The sequence below is a fragment of the Glycine max genome, chromosome 19, assembly GCF_000004515.6.
Source record: "Glycine max cultivar Williams 82 chromosome 19, Glycine_max_v4.0, whole genome shotgun sequence".
NCBI lineage: Eukaryota > Viridiplantae > Streptophyta > Magnoliopsida > Fabales > Fabaceae > Glycine > Glycine max.
Window position 1 is genome coordinate 3,705,850 of NC_038255.2, and position 12,893 is coordinate 3,718,742.

At 34.0% G+C, this 12,893-nt stretch overlaps 1 protein-coding gene, 1 long non-coding RNA gene, 7 other non-coding genes and 1 pseudogene across 9 annotated transcripts; 1 reads left to right on the plus strand and 9 right to left on the minus strand.

Annotated features, from left to right (window-relative positions):
• Window positions 1-6,407: 6,407 nt before the first annotated feature.
• Window positions 6,408-10,966, minus strand: LOC106797521 (uncharacterized). The gene is made up of 3 exons (XR_001386692.2): window positions 10,838-10,966; window positions 9,966-10,036; window positions 6,408-9,885 (listed from the first exon to the last, which is right to left on the minus strand). It is a non-coding gene; the product is annotated as an uncharacterized lncRNA (long non-coding RNA).
• Window positions 6,409-6,552, minus strand: LOC113000614 (small nucleolar RNA snoR136). The gene has a single exon (XR_003265947.1). It is a non-coding gene; the product is annotated as a small nucleolar RNA snoR136 (small nucleolar RNA).
• On the minus strand, window positions 6,661-6,734 carry LOC113000510 (uncharacterized; annotated as a pseudogene).
• On the minus strand, window positions 6,857-6,951 carry LOC113000603 (small nucleolar RNA snoR31/Z110/Z27). Its single transcript, XR_003265935.1, has one exon. It is a non-coding gene; the product is annotated as a small nucleolar RNA snoR31/Z110/Z27 (small nucleolar RNA).
• LOC113000509 (small nucleolar RNA SNORD25) lies at window positions 8,179-8,262 on the minus strand. Its single transcript, XR_003265843.1, has one exon. It is a non-coding gene; the product is annotated as a small nucleolar RNA SNORD25 (small nucleolar RNA).
• LOC113000609 (small nucleolar RNA snoR31) lies at window positions 8,764-8,852 on the minus strand. The gene has a single exon (XR_003265941.1). It is a non-coding gene; the product is annotated as a small nucleolar RNA snoR31 (small nucleolar RNA).
• Window positions 9,018-9,161, minus strand: LOC113000616 (small nucleolar RNA snoR136). The gene has a single exon (XR_003265948.1). It is a non-coding gene; the product is annotated as a small nucleolar RNA snoR136 (small nucleolar RNA).
• Window positions 9,276-9,359, minus strand: LOC113000508 (small nucleolar RNA SNORD25). Its single transcript, XR_003265842.1, has one exon. It is a non-coding gene; the product is annotated as a small nucleolar RNA SNORD25 (small nucleolar RNA).
• LOC113000596 (small nucleolar RNA R64/Z200 family) lies at window positions 10,547-10,638 on the minus strand. Its single transcript, XR_003265928.1, has one exon. It is a non-coding gene; the product is annotated as a small nucleolar RNA R64/Z200 family (small nucleolar RNA).
• Window positions 10,967-11,629: 663 nt separating the features above from the next.
• On the plus strand, window positions 11,630-12,865 carry LOC100815031 (uncharacterized). Its single transcript, XM_003554825.5, has 3 exons — window positions 11,630-11,962; window positions 12,295-12,406; window positions 12,535-12,865. Exons 1-3 carry the CDS (start codon window positions 11,769-11,771, stop codon window positions 12,616-12,618), a joined length of 390 nt encoding a protein of 129 aa, XP_003554873.1. The 5' UTR covers window positions 11,630-11,768; the 3' UTR covers window positions 12,619-12,865.
• Window positions 12,866-12,893: the final 28 nt, after the last annotated feature.

Here is a 12,893-nt window from a genome sequence, read left to right on the forward strand (position 1 = left end):
ATTGACTGACACGTTCTAGGACTTACGTTTCTACACAAGACACATGAAGATTATGAGGAACTCAACATAAAGATTAAAAAAAAATCAAGCATTACGACTGACTCGCCCAATTGAAAGAAAAATAAAAATAAAAACATATTCAAAAGCATAGAAATTGTTTACCCTCACTAGTAAATAACTCAAATCAAGTGTTGGATTATATTCAACTACATCCTAAACCACCAAAATATCAAACCAGCATAGATCTCAACAGCGCCGGTCCTGAGCAAGTCCACACAGCGCCCAGGACTCATAGCTAAAAGAAATCCAAAAAATTTGACAAATTATAATTATAAAAAGCCCATGTGTTTTTAATTATTTTTATAAATACGTTAAAATTGTTTTTTCGTTTTCATTCAAATTAAAATATGACATACAAGTCAAATGTACAAAAAATTAATTTTTTCTCTAATATATTATATTCACCAATTAATTCCAAACACTGGAAAGTACCCTCCAAATTATATTATCAAGGTCCAACTGTCCCTGACCTTCTATTAGAAGAAAGAAGTGAAAATAATTTTAAGAGTTTTAGTGCAAACAACATCTATTAATGGAACATAGATGCACAAATGGAGTATAACATCATGAACACACTCTAACATATGACCATGGTAGCTACGGCCTATCAAACCTTCCATGAATGTTCTAAAGAAACCATTATAGACAATTTAGTAGCAGGATTTTCTGGACAATTAAAAGGTTGGTGGGATAATTATCTCACGAATAAAGAAAAATAAAAAATTTACAGTGCGATTAAGACAGATCTCAATGGAACATCTATTAATGGAACATATATGCACAAATGGAGTATAGCATCATGAACACACTCCAACATATGACCATGGTAGCTACGACCTACCAAACCTCCCATGAATGTTCGGAAGAAACCATTATAGACATTTTAGTAGCAGGATTTTCCAGACAATTAAAAGGTTGGTGGGATAATTATCTCACGAATGAAGAAAAATAAAAAATTTACAGTGCGATTAAGACAAATCTCAATGGAAAAGTCATTACTAATGACGATGATAAAGAGATTCCTAACGCTGTTAATACATTAATTTTTACAATAGCTCAACACTTCATTGGAGACCCATCTCTGTGGAAAGATAGGTCTGCAGAATTGTTGTCAAACCTTAAGTGTATAATATTAGCAGACTTTAGGTGGTACAAAGATACTTTCCTAACTAGGGTTTACATTAGAGAAGATAGTCAACAACCTTTTTGGAAAGAAAAATTTATAGCCGGTCTTCCCAGATCATTAGGAGACAAGGTTAAAGATAAAATCCGTAGTCAATCTGCCAATGGAGACATTCCATATGAAAGCTTAAGCTACGGTCAATTAATTTCTTATGTCCAAAAGGTAGCCTTAAAAATTTGTCAGGATGACAAAATTCAGAGGCAATTAGCCAAAGAAAAGGCTCAAACAAAGAAGGATTTAGGTTCCTTCTGCGAACAATTTGGTCTACCGGTCTGTCCGAAACAAAAGAAAAAGCAATCCTCTAGGAGAGAAATCCATGAGAATAAACCAGTCAATAAAAAGAGATTTCCAAGAAGAAGATACCCACACAAACCATCAACCAGTAAAGAAATGAAAAATCCTAAACAACAAATAAAATAAAAAATAACATGTTACAATTGTGGAAAACAAGGCCACATTAGTAAATATTGTAGACTAAAAAAGAAGTTAAGAAACCTTAACTTAGAACCAGCAATTGAAGAGCAAATAAACAATTTGCTTATAGAAACCTCGGAGGAAGAAACATAAACTTCATCCTCCATGCTTTCCGATGAAAACCTAAACCTAATCCAACAAGATGATCAACTATCATCAACAGATGATGATGGGAAAATCAATACTCTAACAAGAGAACAAGATCTCTTGTTTGAAGCAATCAATTCCATACCTGACCCCAGGAAAAAGAAGGTTTTTCTGAAAAAACTCAAGAAAACATTAGAGGTAAAACCTAGACAAAAGGATTTTATTACAAATAATAAATTTGATGTAAGTAACATATTCAAAAAATTAGAAAACTCTTCAGCCAAACCAACAACAATCCAAGATCTTCAAACAAAGATAAACAATCTAAAAAAGGAAGTGAAAGAACTTCATCAACAACAAGAAATTCATCAGATCATTCTTTCTCAGCTTGAGGAAGATAGTGATTCTGAAATTGTCAACAACGGCGAAGTAAACCAACCAGATAATCTAGAAGATGATATGTTTATGGGATTAATCCACAAGACTAAAATCTAAAAATTTTACATAAACATAAAAATAATTATTAATGATTTTGTTTTAGATACAATGACCCTATTTGACACAGAGGCTAATTCAAACTATATTTTAGAAGGATTAATTCCTACAAAATTCTTTGAGAAAACCTCAGAAAAATTAAGCACAACAAATGGCTCAAAATTAAAGATTAATTTTAAGTTATCAAATGCAATCATCGAAAACCAAAGTCTTAGGATTAACACAAACTTCCTTCTGGTAAAAAACCTTAAGAACGAAGTGATCCTAGGAACTCCCTTCATTAGAGCCTTGTTTCCCATTCAAATATCTAATGAAGGAATAACTACAAATTATTTAGGAAGAAAAATTATATTTAATTTCTCTACTAAACCAATATCCACGAATATAAATCTTATAGAAAATAAGATTAACCAAATTAACTTCTTAAAAGAAGAAGTATCTTTTAATAATATTCAGATACAACTAAGAAAACCCCAGGTAAAAGAAAAAATTCAATATTTATTAAGTCATATCGAATCAACTGTCTGTTCTGATTTGCCACATGCATTTTGGGATAGAAAGAAACATATTGTTGATCTCCCTTATGAGAAAGACTTTAGGGAAAAAAAATTCCCACAAAAGCCAGACCAATTCAGATGAACGAAGAACTCCTTCAATATTGCCAAAAGGAAATTAAGGATTTGCTTGATAAAGGCTTAATCCGAAAGAGCAAAAGCCCATGGTCTTGTGCGGCTTTTGATGTCAATAAACAATCTGAGCTTGAGCGAGGAACACCCCGCTTAGTCATAAATTACAAACCATCGAATCAAGCATTACAATGGATTAGGTATCCTATTCCAAACAAAAAAGATTTACTTAACAGATTAAATTCTGCAACAATATTTTCAAAATTTGATATGAAATCTGGATTTTGGAAAATCCAAATCCAAGAATCAGATAGGTACAAAACAACGTTAACTGTACCTTTCGGGCAATATGAATGGAATGTGATGTCATTCGGACTGAAGAATGCCCCTTCAGAATTTCAAAAAATTATGAATGATATTTTTAATCCCTATTCAAAATTTGTCATTGTCTACATAGATGATGTTTTAATCTTTTCCCAAAACATTGACCAACACTTCAAACATCTCCAGACTTTCATCCATATCATCAAACAGAATGAGTTGGCAGTCTCCAAATCAAAAATCAATCTTTTTCAAACTCGAATTCGATTACTTGGTCACAATATATATCAAGGTACAAACATTCCATTAGAAAGGTCAATAGAGTTTGCTAACAAATATCCCAGCCAAATCTTAGACAAGACCCATTTACAAAGATTTCTAGGTTGTCTAACTTATGTAGGAGAATTTGTCCCCTATTTAAACAATATTGTCAAACCATTGCATGATAGGCCGAAGAAAAATCTGCCTCCTTGGTCTGATCTCCATACACAAACAGTTAAAGAAATCAAACTCAAAGTCCACTCTATAAAATGTCTGTATCTTCCGATTCCTCAGGCATTTAAAATTGTCGAAATCGATGCATCAGACATAGGTTATGGTGGCATCCTCAAACAAAGAGTACATGGTCAAGATCATGTCATTGCATATACATCAAAACATTGGAATCCTGCACAATTAAAATATTCAACTGTTAAAAAGAAAGTTTTAGCAATTGTTTTGTGCATTTCCAAATTTCAATCTGATTTACTAAATCAAAATTTTTTAATAAGGGTTGATTGCAAGTCAGCCAAAGACATTCTTCAAAAAGATGTTAAAAATCTTGCATCAAAATAAATTTTTGCCAGATGACAAGCAATCTTAAGTGTCTTTGATTTTGAAATAGAATACATCAAGGGCACCTCAAATTCTCTACCTGACCACCTCACGCGTGAATTTTTACAGAAAAATACTGATGCCTCCTAAGGTGTCAAGCTCCTCCAGGAGAGGAAGAAGATCGGGTAGTAAAGAAAAAGAAGTTCTCTTAGCTCTACCAGAGCCAATAATCAAGAAGACAACTTCATCATCCTCTGGGTCACCTACCCAGACTGGGTCATCAACCCAGAAAACAAAAATTGAAAGATCATTGACCCAAATAGCTACCATTAAACCTGACTCATCTACTTAGGACTCCCCCAAAACCAATAACAGCAAAACAAACCGTGGCTGACTACGCCTGGTCAATTCAAACCCTTTAGGCTTTAGAAGACATAGGCCTTACCAAAATCCCAAAATTAGCCCAAAAAAACTGGGCAGAAATGGCCTCAGAATCAGACGATGATTATGAAACAGATCTCCATAAACAAATTCAAAAAACCAAACAAACCAAGACAGTTTGTAACCCAAAAGAAAAACGAACGTTGGCTCAACAAGATCCAACACCAAAACCCACCAACAACTATATCCCAAAAAATAAATTTTTTAATGTCCTCCAAATGGAACCAAAATATTGGGACAAAAATCCCTTCAAAGCAACCGCCAAAATCTTCCCTCAAGGATTCCACTATAGGCCAACAGCCCTCAATAAAACCAGAAAGTTCTATGAATTTATTCTAGTAGATACAAATTCAGTATCCATCAAACATTTCAAAGACTCAAAAGATCCAAGCTTAAATACTCATTCCACAATCCAAATTTTGAAAGTAATGTAGCCACGACATTACGGGACTAATCTTAACCAACCCAAAAAGTTTTCTGAACCTTTTGACCCAGCAAGATACTTATTGGGACTATATTGATGGCTGAACCAATGTGTTTTGGCATCAGAACAATAAATTCAAGCATTCGTGGTTGATTTATTTCAAAAATAACACTGTATACAATTTTCCAAACTAATTTTTCCAATTGTGGACTTATTTTGATCCAATCCCACAAATCTTTCCAAAAGAAGTCCAACAAGGATTTCAACAGTTCAATAGATTGTTCAACAACCAGGAATCAAGAATTCCAGCCGATCTAATGTATTTTTCCACCTTTGCTTTGTCATGGATCTTTTCATGGCAATACAGGTATGGGAAAACTGAAAACAACAAGCAATATTCACCTTTGCAGAAACATGCTTTTGTAAAATGGTGGACACAATTTGATACCTCAAAGGTTGCTCCAGACCAAGTTATGAACTGGTTCCAGAGTCACCCCGAATTTCTCAAACCTACTGATCCAGAAACATCATTATTTCTGAATCAGAAATCTCAGCTTGCGGCGTTCTTGGTCAGTTCAAAATTCAAAGAAAACCTTGCCTAGAACCTTAAGAAAGTTCTCCAGCTACTTCAACAAGAAGAAGAGGAGGAATCTTCAAAGAAGGATGTTGAATCTTCAGAAGACATTGATGACCAAGATGATGATCCTTTCTACCAGAATGAGGATGATTGTTTTGGCATCTCATTAGAAGATGATTAATTAGTTTTGGTTGTTGTTAATTAATTTGTAATTTTGGACAATACTACCTGTCCTGTAGCAAATAAGTCCCGATCAAAACTAATTGTTCTGTAACAAACAGTCAAATAGTTCCGGTCAAAACTACCGACAATTACCGGTCAAAGAATTTTGGCTATAAGGAATCCTCAATCATATTGTGAGGCACCCTTTCATTTGGTCATTTTTTTTCAGGTTTCTGAGAAGAGGTGCTCTGAAAGAACAACTTTTGTAAACGCTTCTTTCAAGTTTCAATAAATTTCTATTTTCCATCCCTCTTCTCTCTTTTTACCGATCCTGTGTGGTTCTGTCGCCGCTTCGATTTCTTTGTTTATGAAAACCTGAAATTTGTAAACCGGTCTCTGATGTGCCTTTGATATGTGTTTTTAAAAGTTTATATTTTGATTTCCGTTTTATCATATTGCATTCTTACTTTCTATTTGTCCATTTGGTCCTACGCCACTGATCTATGGTGTGTGTGTGTATATATATATATATATATATATATATATATATATATATATATACCCCTGTTCTGACTGGGACCCCTAAAATGTCAATACGGCCCTAGATCTCAAACTATTATAAGCTGTAAGAAAACATGATTTGATAAACCTCAAATAAATAACTTAACCCGATGGCAAAATAACAATAACATCAACATTTCACTGTAAAAAACAACTGAATAAAAAAAAACCCAATTCTGACAAACAATTTAGTTCCCCGACGTCCAAATGCTGCATCAAAATTGCACTAATGGATAGCGAGGGGAACACAGATATCGGCTTCAATTAAGAATGTCGCCAAACACATTGGAATAAGTGCAAGCAAAAATCTCAAGAAAGAGAAAGCCTTTCAAAAATTAACCCCAATTCATTACAATATTTAAAAATTAAATAAAAAAGCCAAACTTTCAAAACCAAATAAATGAATAAATTAAAAAACTGGAAGAAAAAAACAGTGCATAACTCGGTTCCTTAGATGATTGTGATCATACCCGAAAATCATTACAGGTCTGAAGGCTCATCACAGTTGAAAATAGCGCAGCCCTATCTACCAGAAAATGCAAAACCACAACAAAGTATCGCCAATCTTAAAAAACAAATATTCCCTCCATTTGAGTATTGTTGGGCCTACCAAGTGTACAACAGAAAATAAGCACATCATCAGCATGGAAAATTTATTCTCATCCACAGCATTGTTTGCTGTGTAGGAAGGTGTCCTAAGATTTTTCCAAATTCATCACATGACGTAGCAATGAGAATAAAAACTTCTAAGCAAATAATCATGTTACACTAATCATTAATCAACATATGTCAATCATAGTAGTTAATAGTGGATCTCCAAAAATGCTATGGCAGTATAGCAGTAGCAGAATGATGACGACTACTTAGATCCCCTATGTTGGTGGTGGCTGAACGAGCTGAGAGGGTTGATGGATCAGTGGGTGAAGACATTCTCAGTGCGGGTTGAAATAAAAAGAAGGAAAGGGATGTTGAAGGAATAATGAAGGTTGCTGGAAGTGGAACAGTTGCAGGTGGCCGGAACAGTAATCAGAGCGCCATTGGAATGCCACCAGAAAAGCTACCACTCAAACTGGAGTAGGGTTTAGAGAGGGCGGTAGTAATGGGCGGAAGAGAGTGGAGGCAAGGCAAAATGTTGAGACTGAATGTGGAGGGAGTTTCCAAATCGTGGTGTTATGTTTCTCCAATACGTGAAACACTGCATTTGATATCCAAAAACTGATCGGCAATGGTGTTATGTTTCTCCAATACGTGAAATACTGCATTTCATATCCAAAAACTGATCGGCAATGGTGAGACAAGTGGGACACATTGGAGTCAACCAAAAAATTTTAGGTAGAACCGAATCTAAATGTTGGCTAGGTAAGGATCCTGTAGTAAGAGGTTATAGCAAAACATGAAAACCTATCGAACGGGCCAAGTTGATAAAAAAATAATAAGAAAAAAACAAACATTGTAACTCAGATAAGTGTTGGATTATATATTCAAAAAAAGATAAGTAATTTCAGAAGCAAAGAAATCATTTACCATAACTCATAATAACTCATAAAGTGTTGGATTATATATTCAGCTTCATCCCAACCCACCAAAATCTCAAACCAACATAGATCTCAAACTATTATAAGCAGTAAGAAAACACGATCTTATAAACCTCAAATAAATAACTCAACCCGATGGCAACATATCAATAACATCAACATTTCGTGGTAAAAATTAACTCAAAAATAAATAATAAAAAAACAATTCTGACATAAGCAATTTAGTTCCCCAACGTCCAAATGCTGCATGAAAATTGCACCAATGGATTGTTAAAAAGTGCAAGCAAAAATCTCAAAGAAAGCTGAAGCCTTTCAACCATTAGCCCCAATCACAAAAAATATTAAAATTTAAACAAGAACCAAAGTTTCAAAACCCAAATCTAAAGAAAAAATTAAAAAAAAAAACAGGAAATAAACTGGATAACTCAGTCCCTTAGATGTTCATTAATGATCGTGATCATACCCGCAAATCATTACAGGTCTGGAGGCTCATCAAAGTTGAAAATAGCGTAACCCCACTAACTCAATCAACCAGAAAAAAGCAAAACCCAAAACATAATATCACCAATTTTGTTGGGCCTACTAAGAGTGGAACAGAAACAAAGCACATCATCAGCATGGAAAATTTATTCTCATCCACAGCAATGTTTGCTGTGTAGGAAGGTGTCCTAAGATTTTTCCAAATTCATCACATGATGTTAGCAACGGGAATAAAGGGAGCTTCTAAGCAAATAATAATACGTCGATCCACTAATCATATTAAATCAACATACGTCAATCCACTAATCAATCTATGTCAATGGGTCAATTAACAAAAGCTAATGCTTGTGTGTAAGCACAAATGCTTCAAGCACTTTCCCTAATGGAAGATACAAAAATGTGGCAGTAAAACTAAATGAGATAACCTAACCCATACAAAAAATGGTTATATTTCCAGAACATGAAAACCTACCTAACAGGCCCAATTGAAAAATAATAGTGAAAATAGTTACTCAAAAACAGGTGTAGATTCAGAAGCATAGAAATTGTTTACCATCACTCATAATAACTCAGATCAAGTGTTGGATTATATATTCAGCTTCATCATAACCCACCAAAATCTCAAAACAACATCATAAATAAACTATTATAAGTAGTAAGAAAACATGATCTAACCCCAAATAAATGACTCAACCCAATGGAATGAAAGCAATAACATCAATATTTCATAGTAAATACCTCAAAATGAAAAACCAAATTTCTGACAAACAAAAAAGAGTGATTAAGTTCCCCGACATCCAAATGCTGCATCAAAATTGCAACAACGGATAGCGAGGAGGAACACATATCGGGGCTTCAATTAAGCATCACCAAACACAGTGGAAAAAGTGCAAGCTAAAATCTCAAAGAAAGCTGAAGCCTTTCAAACACTAACCCCAATTCAAAAGAACATATTGTAAAAATTAAACAAAAACCAAACTTTCAAAACCAAAATGTAAAAGAAAAAATAGAAAACTGGAAAAGAAAAAAAACACTGGATAACTCAGTCCCTTAGATGTTCATTAATGATTGCGATCATAGCCGCAAATCATTACAGGTCTATTGGCTCATCACAGTTGAAAATAATCGTAACTCAATCAACCAGAAAATGCAAACCCACAACAAACAAATGACATCTTAAAGAGAAAATTAGATTTAGTTGCTCCTGTGTTCTCCCAAAACCAAAGGGATTGTGGAAGAGATAAAAAAAGACCAACACAAATCGCTATTGCTTCAAGGGAACGAATCAAATGGGAATCAAGTTAATCCACATCGACCAGATAGCGAAGCATAATGTGAAAGCAAAATTCGAAAGTGAAACAGAGACTAAGGAATCATAAACCCTAATTTTGTATGACTAATGCCCTTTTCTGGAACTCTTCCAGGGGGAGGCCCACCAATCTTACGAACTGGCCAATTTTAAGGTTTGATGAATGTTGTTGTAAGCATGCTTCCACAAATTGAACAAACATCAGCAATGTGATAATCATATCAAGTGTGCAACCTATCATACAGAAGATATGCAGCTCCATGTACAAGCAGTTGTGGCGTTCCATTTCTCCAAATTGAACTCCCCTGCCACACTTTCTTGCAGCTCCTTTTATTTACTGTCAGGTGATAATATTTAGATAGGCAGAAGGAATATAACCCTTTATTGCAATTAAGGAGGAAAAGTGAATAAAAATACCAAGCAATCTACTCATCCACAAGAGTCGATATTGGAACAGTTGTTTATCAAAATGTCTTTGAATTAATTGTCTGCAGAAAGCAATTAAAAAGAACAAAGAACATAAGTTCTACTGTTCCATTCCCGCCAGCATAAAAACCCTAACAATTTATTGAGTTTAAATTTGATATACACAATGAACCTCCCTAAACAAAATAAGTAAAATATTATTTCAAATTTCAGAGCAAGTACTACCCTATGTTCTAAAAAAGATAAATTGAAAAAACGGATTGTAATGTTCGTCTCATGGCCAGTCCCAAATGGTAAAGGCGGCGACACCGCTTCACAAGGCAATGGAATATGAGACTGCTCCGGCGGAGGTGCCACCTGTGAGGGCGGTGCCGTCGACGCCGGGAGCATTGATTTATGACGGTTACTTGAGAAATATGCAAACACCGTAATGAGTTTGCTCTCCACAAAGCATGAGACTCCTTCTCAGAAATCTCTCGTCAATACAACTTAACTACTAAATTTAAAAAAAAAAAAAAAAGAAAAAACAGAATTCAATAATTCAATAATAAAAAATAATAACGAAATAGCAAATTCTGCTCAGCAACAGAATTGTCATTCTCATTGATTTGAAAATCTCTGAAGTCTGAGATGTGAATTTGATTCTAATTCGCCACTGCAGAACCGCAAAAACCAAAATCAAAACCTAAAAAGATAACCAACCAAAATCAATAGGGAAGGACTTGCTTCGAACAGTGTCATCTAACAACACTATCACAACCACTATCTAGAAAGCCAAAACAGAAAATATGGAGAAGTATCATTTTTGCTGGTGGCTTTATAGGAAGTCAAAACAGAGTAAGAAGCAAGTTAAGAGAACAAACAATCGCAAGGTCTAGGACAAGGAGGAATGAAGACTTGAAGAGGTGGCGCCGCAACTGGAGAATGAAAGGAGAGAAAGAAAACCCTAATGCTAAGAGTAAGGCAACGTGTTTTTTCAGCTTTGTTTCTCTAGGGTAGAAGATAACTTTATAGTGAAAGAAGAGAGTTTTGACTGTTTTTTAAATAAAGTTAAATTACTCATTGTGTTAGTTTTCCTATTTGTTTAGTCCTATAGAATTTTTTTAGTTCCATCATTTATATTTTAATTTTTGTGGTGTCTTAAAATTAAAATACAAATTATGAGAATTAAAAAAATTACTTTTAAATTACATAAATAGACAGATAATTAAGAATATAGAGACTAAAAAATCATTTTAAAACTATAAAAATTAAAAAATATAAATAATAAAACTATAAAGATTAAATAAGTAATTAAACCTTTAAATAATTAATGATTTAAAAGTATTAATATTTAAGCTTAATGGGACAGGCCCGTTAGAGTTAGTGAGAGAAGAGGGTTTTAAATTAGGGTTAAGCAATTTATAATGTATTTTGTATTATGAAATATTCAAATTCGTAATTATATAGAATTTGTATGGAGGAATGTATTAAGTCATTTCCTAGAAGTAGTGAGAGAAGAGGAGCTTTACTTTAAGGAGGATTTTGTGTTTTTTTATTTAGTAGTTATTCTTGTAATTTTTTAGAAATTTATTATTTTATAGTTGGTTGTATTCATCCCCAACGGACAACATATTTGAATCCTAATTCTTCTGCTAACGCCTGAAGCCTACCACAATTCGACCGTTGCAACCCTTTTTGCTCACATGGTCACTATATCTTCCACCATTTTCATATACTTCTTCCAATGCTCAAACTTCTTGTTCCAATCAACACACGTTTTCCTTGTTCCGTGGTGGCACACACTATAATCTCATGGAAAAGGAAAACATGCTCAAAACGCCTCCAAAAGTTCCAATTCAACCACAAACACCCGAACCTGAATGCAAAACACCAGCTCCAGTTCAACAACAAGACCCCAATGATCATAATAACTCCTCAAATGAATTGCACAAACCTGTTACCCCAAATCGTCTTAGAGTCCCCAAGGCTTTCAAATACCCAGAAAGGTAATATTATCCTTTTATATATTAAGAGCAAATAATGTCTACAATTTTTCACTAATCGATTGAAATCTATTAAAGATTACAATTTTTGTAAGTCATACTTCTTATTTAATAAACCATACATAATATGATTTTTAATTATTTGACGGTCGAAGTTTTCACATAAACAACATTGAAATTAAACTCATCATATATGTGAATGATGTCAAATATATTCATATGTAGTGGTTTTATGAAATTTTAAGGACAAAACATGCAGATTAGTTGATAATTGGGTCAGTGATGTCAATATGTGAGATCTTAAATCTTAAAGTGTGTTTTTTTAATTTTATCAGATATACAAGCCCAACTGATTTGATAATGTCTCCAGTAACCAAAGGCCTTCTTGCCAGAACTAGAAGGGGTGGCGGTGCAGTGTTACCACCTGGTGGTAAAAATCAACCAAAGGTACACCAGTGAGGCAATAACATATTGTTCTGCATTTACTTTTTTCTAGCTATGCTACTTAATTTACTCTTTTGGGGTGGCCTTCAATTTTCAGTGTGGTATAATAATATAACAGTGCTCTATTGCAGATTCTAGACATGCCCTTGAAGGATGTTGGTCCTATCCAGAACAAGCTTCCAATGCTGATTGACGAGAAGATCAACTCAGCTTGAGTGAGGGATTCAAAGGACTTTTGCTCAACATGATTTTTTTTTGTTCAACATGATGATAATTCATGTGCCAGTGGTTCAAAGGGAGTTTAAAGATGATGTAACGATATATACATATCAGAGAGAGAGAGAGAGAGTTATCTCTTTGTTCCCATATTAAAGAACTGTCAGTTCTGTGATTATAAGCTTGTGTCAGGTCTCTGAAGTTTGTGATGCTCAATTTTCTTCTCAAGATAACCTTTTGTAGCAATAATGTGTCTGTGTTCTATAAATAATTA

Coding starts and splice junctions, on each gene's coding strand:
- LOC100815031 (XM_003554825.5), top strand. CDS start 11,769: ATGGAAAAGGAAAACATGCTCAAAACGCCTCCAAAAGTTCCAATTCAA. Junction 11,963..12,294: donor GCTTTCAAATACCCAGAAAG/GTAATATTATCC, acceptor TAATTTTATCAG/ATATACAAGCCCAACTGATT. Junction 12,407..12,534: donor GTGGTAAAAATCAACCAAAG/GTACACCAGTGA, acceptor GCTCTATTGCAG/ATTCTAGACATGCCCTTGAA.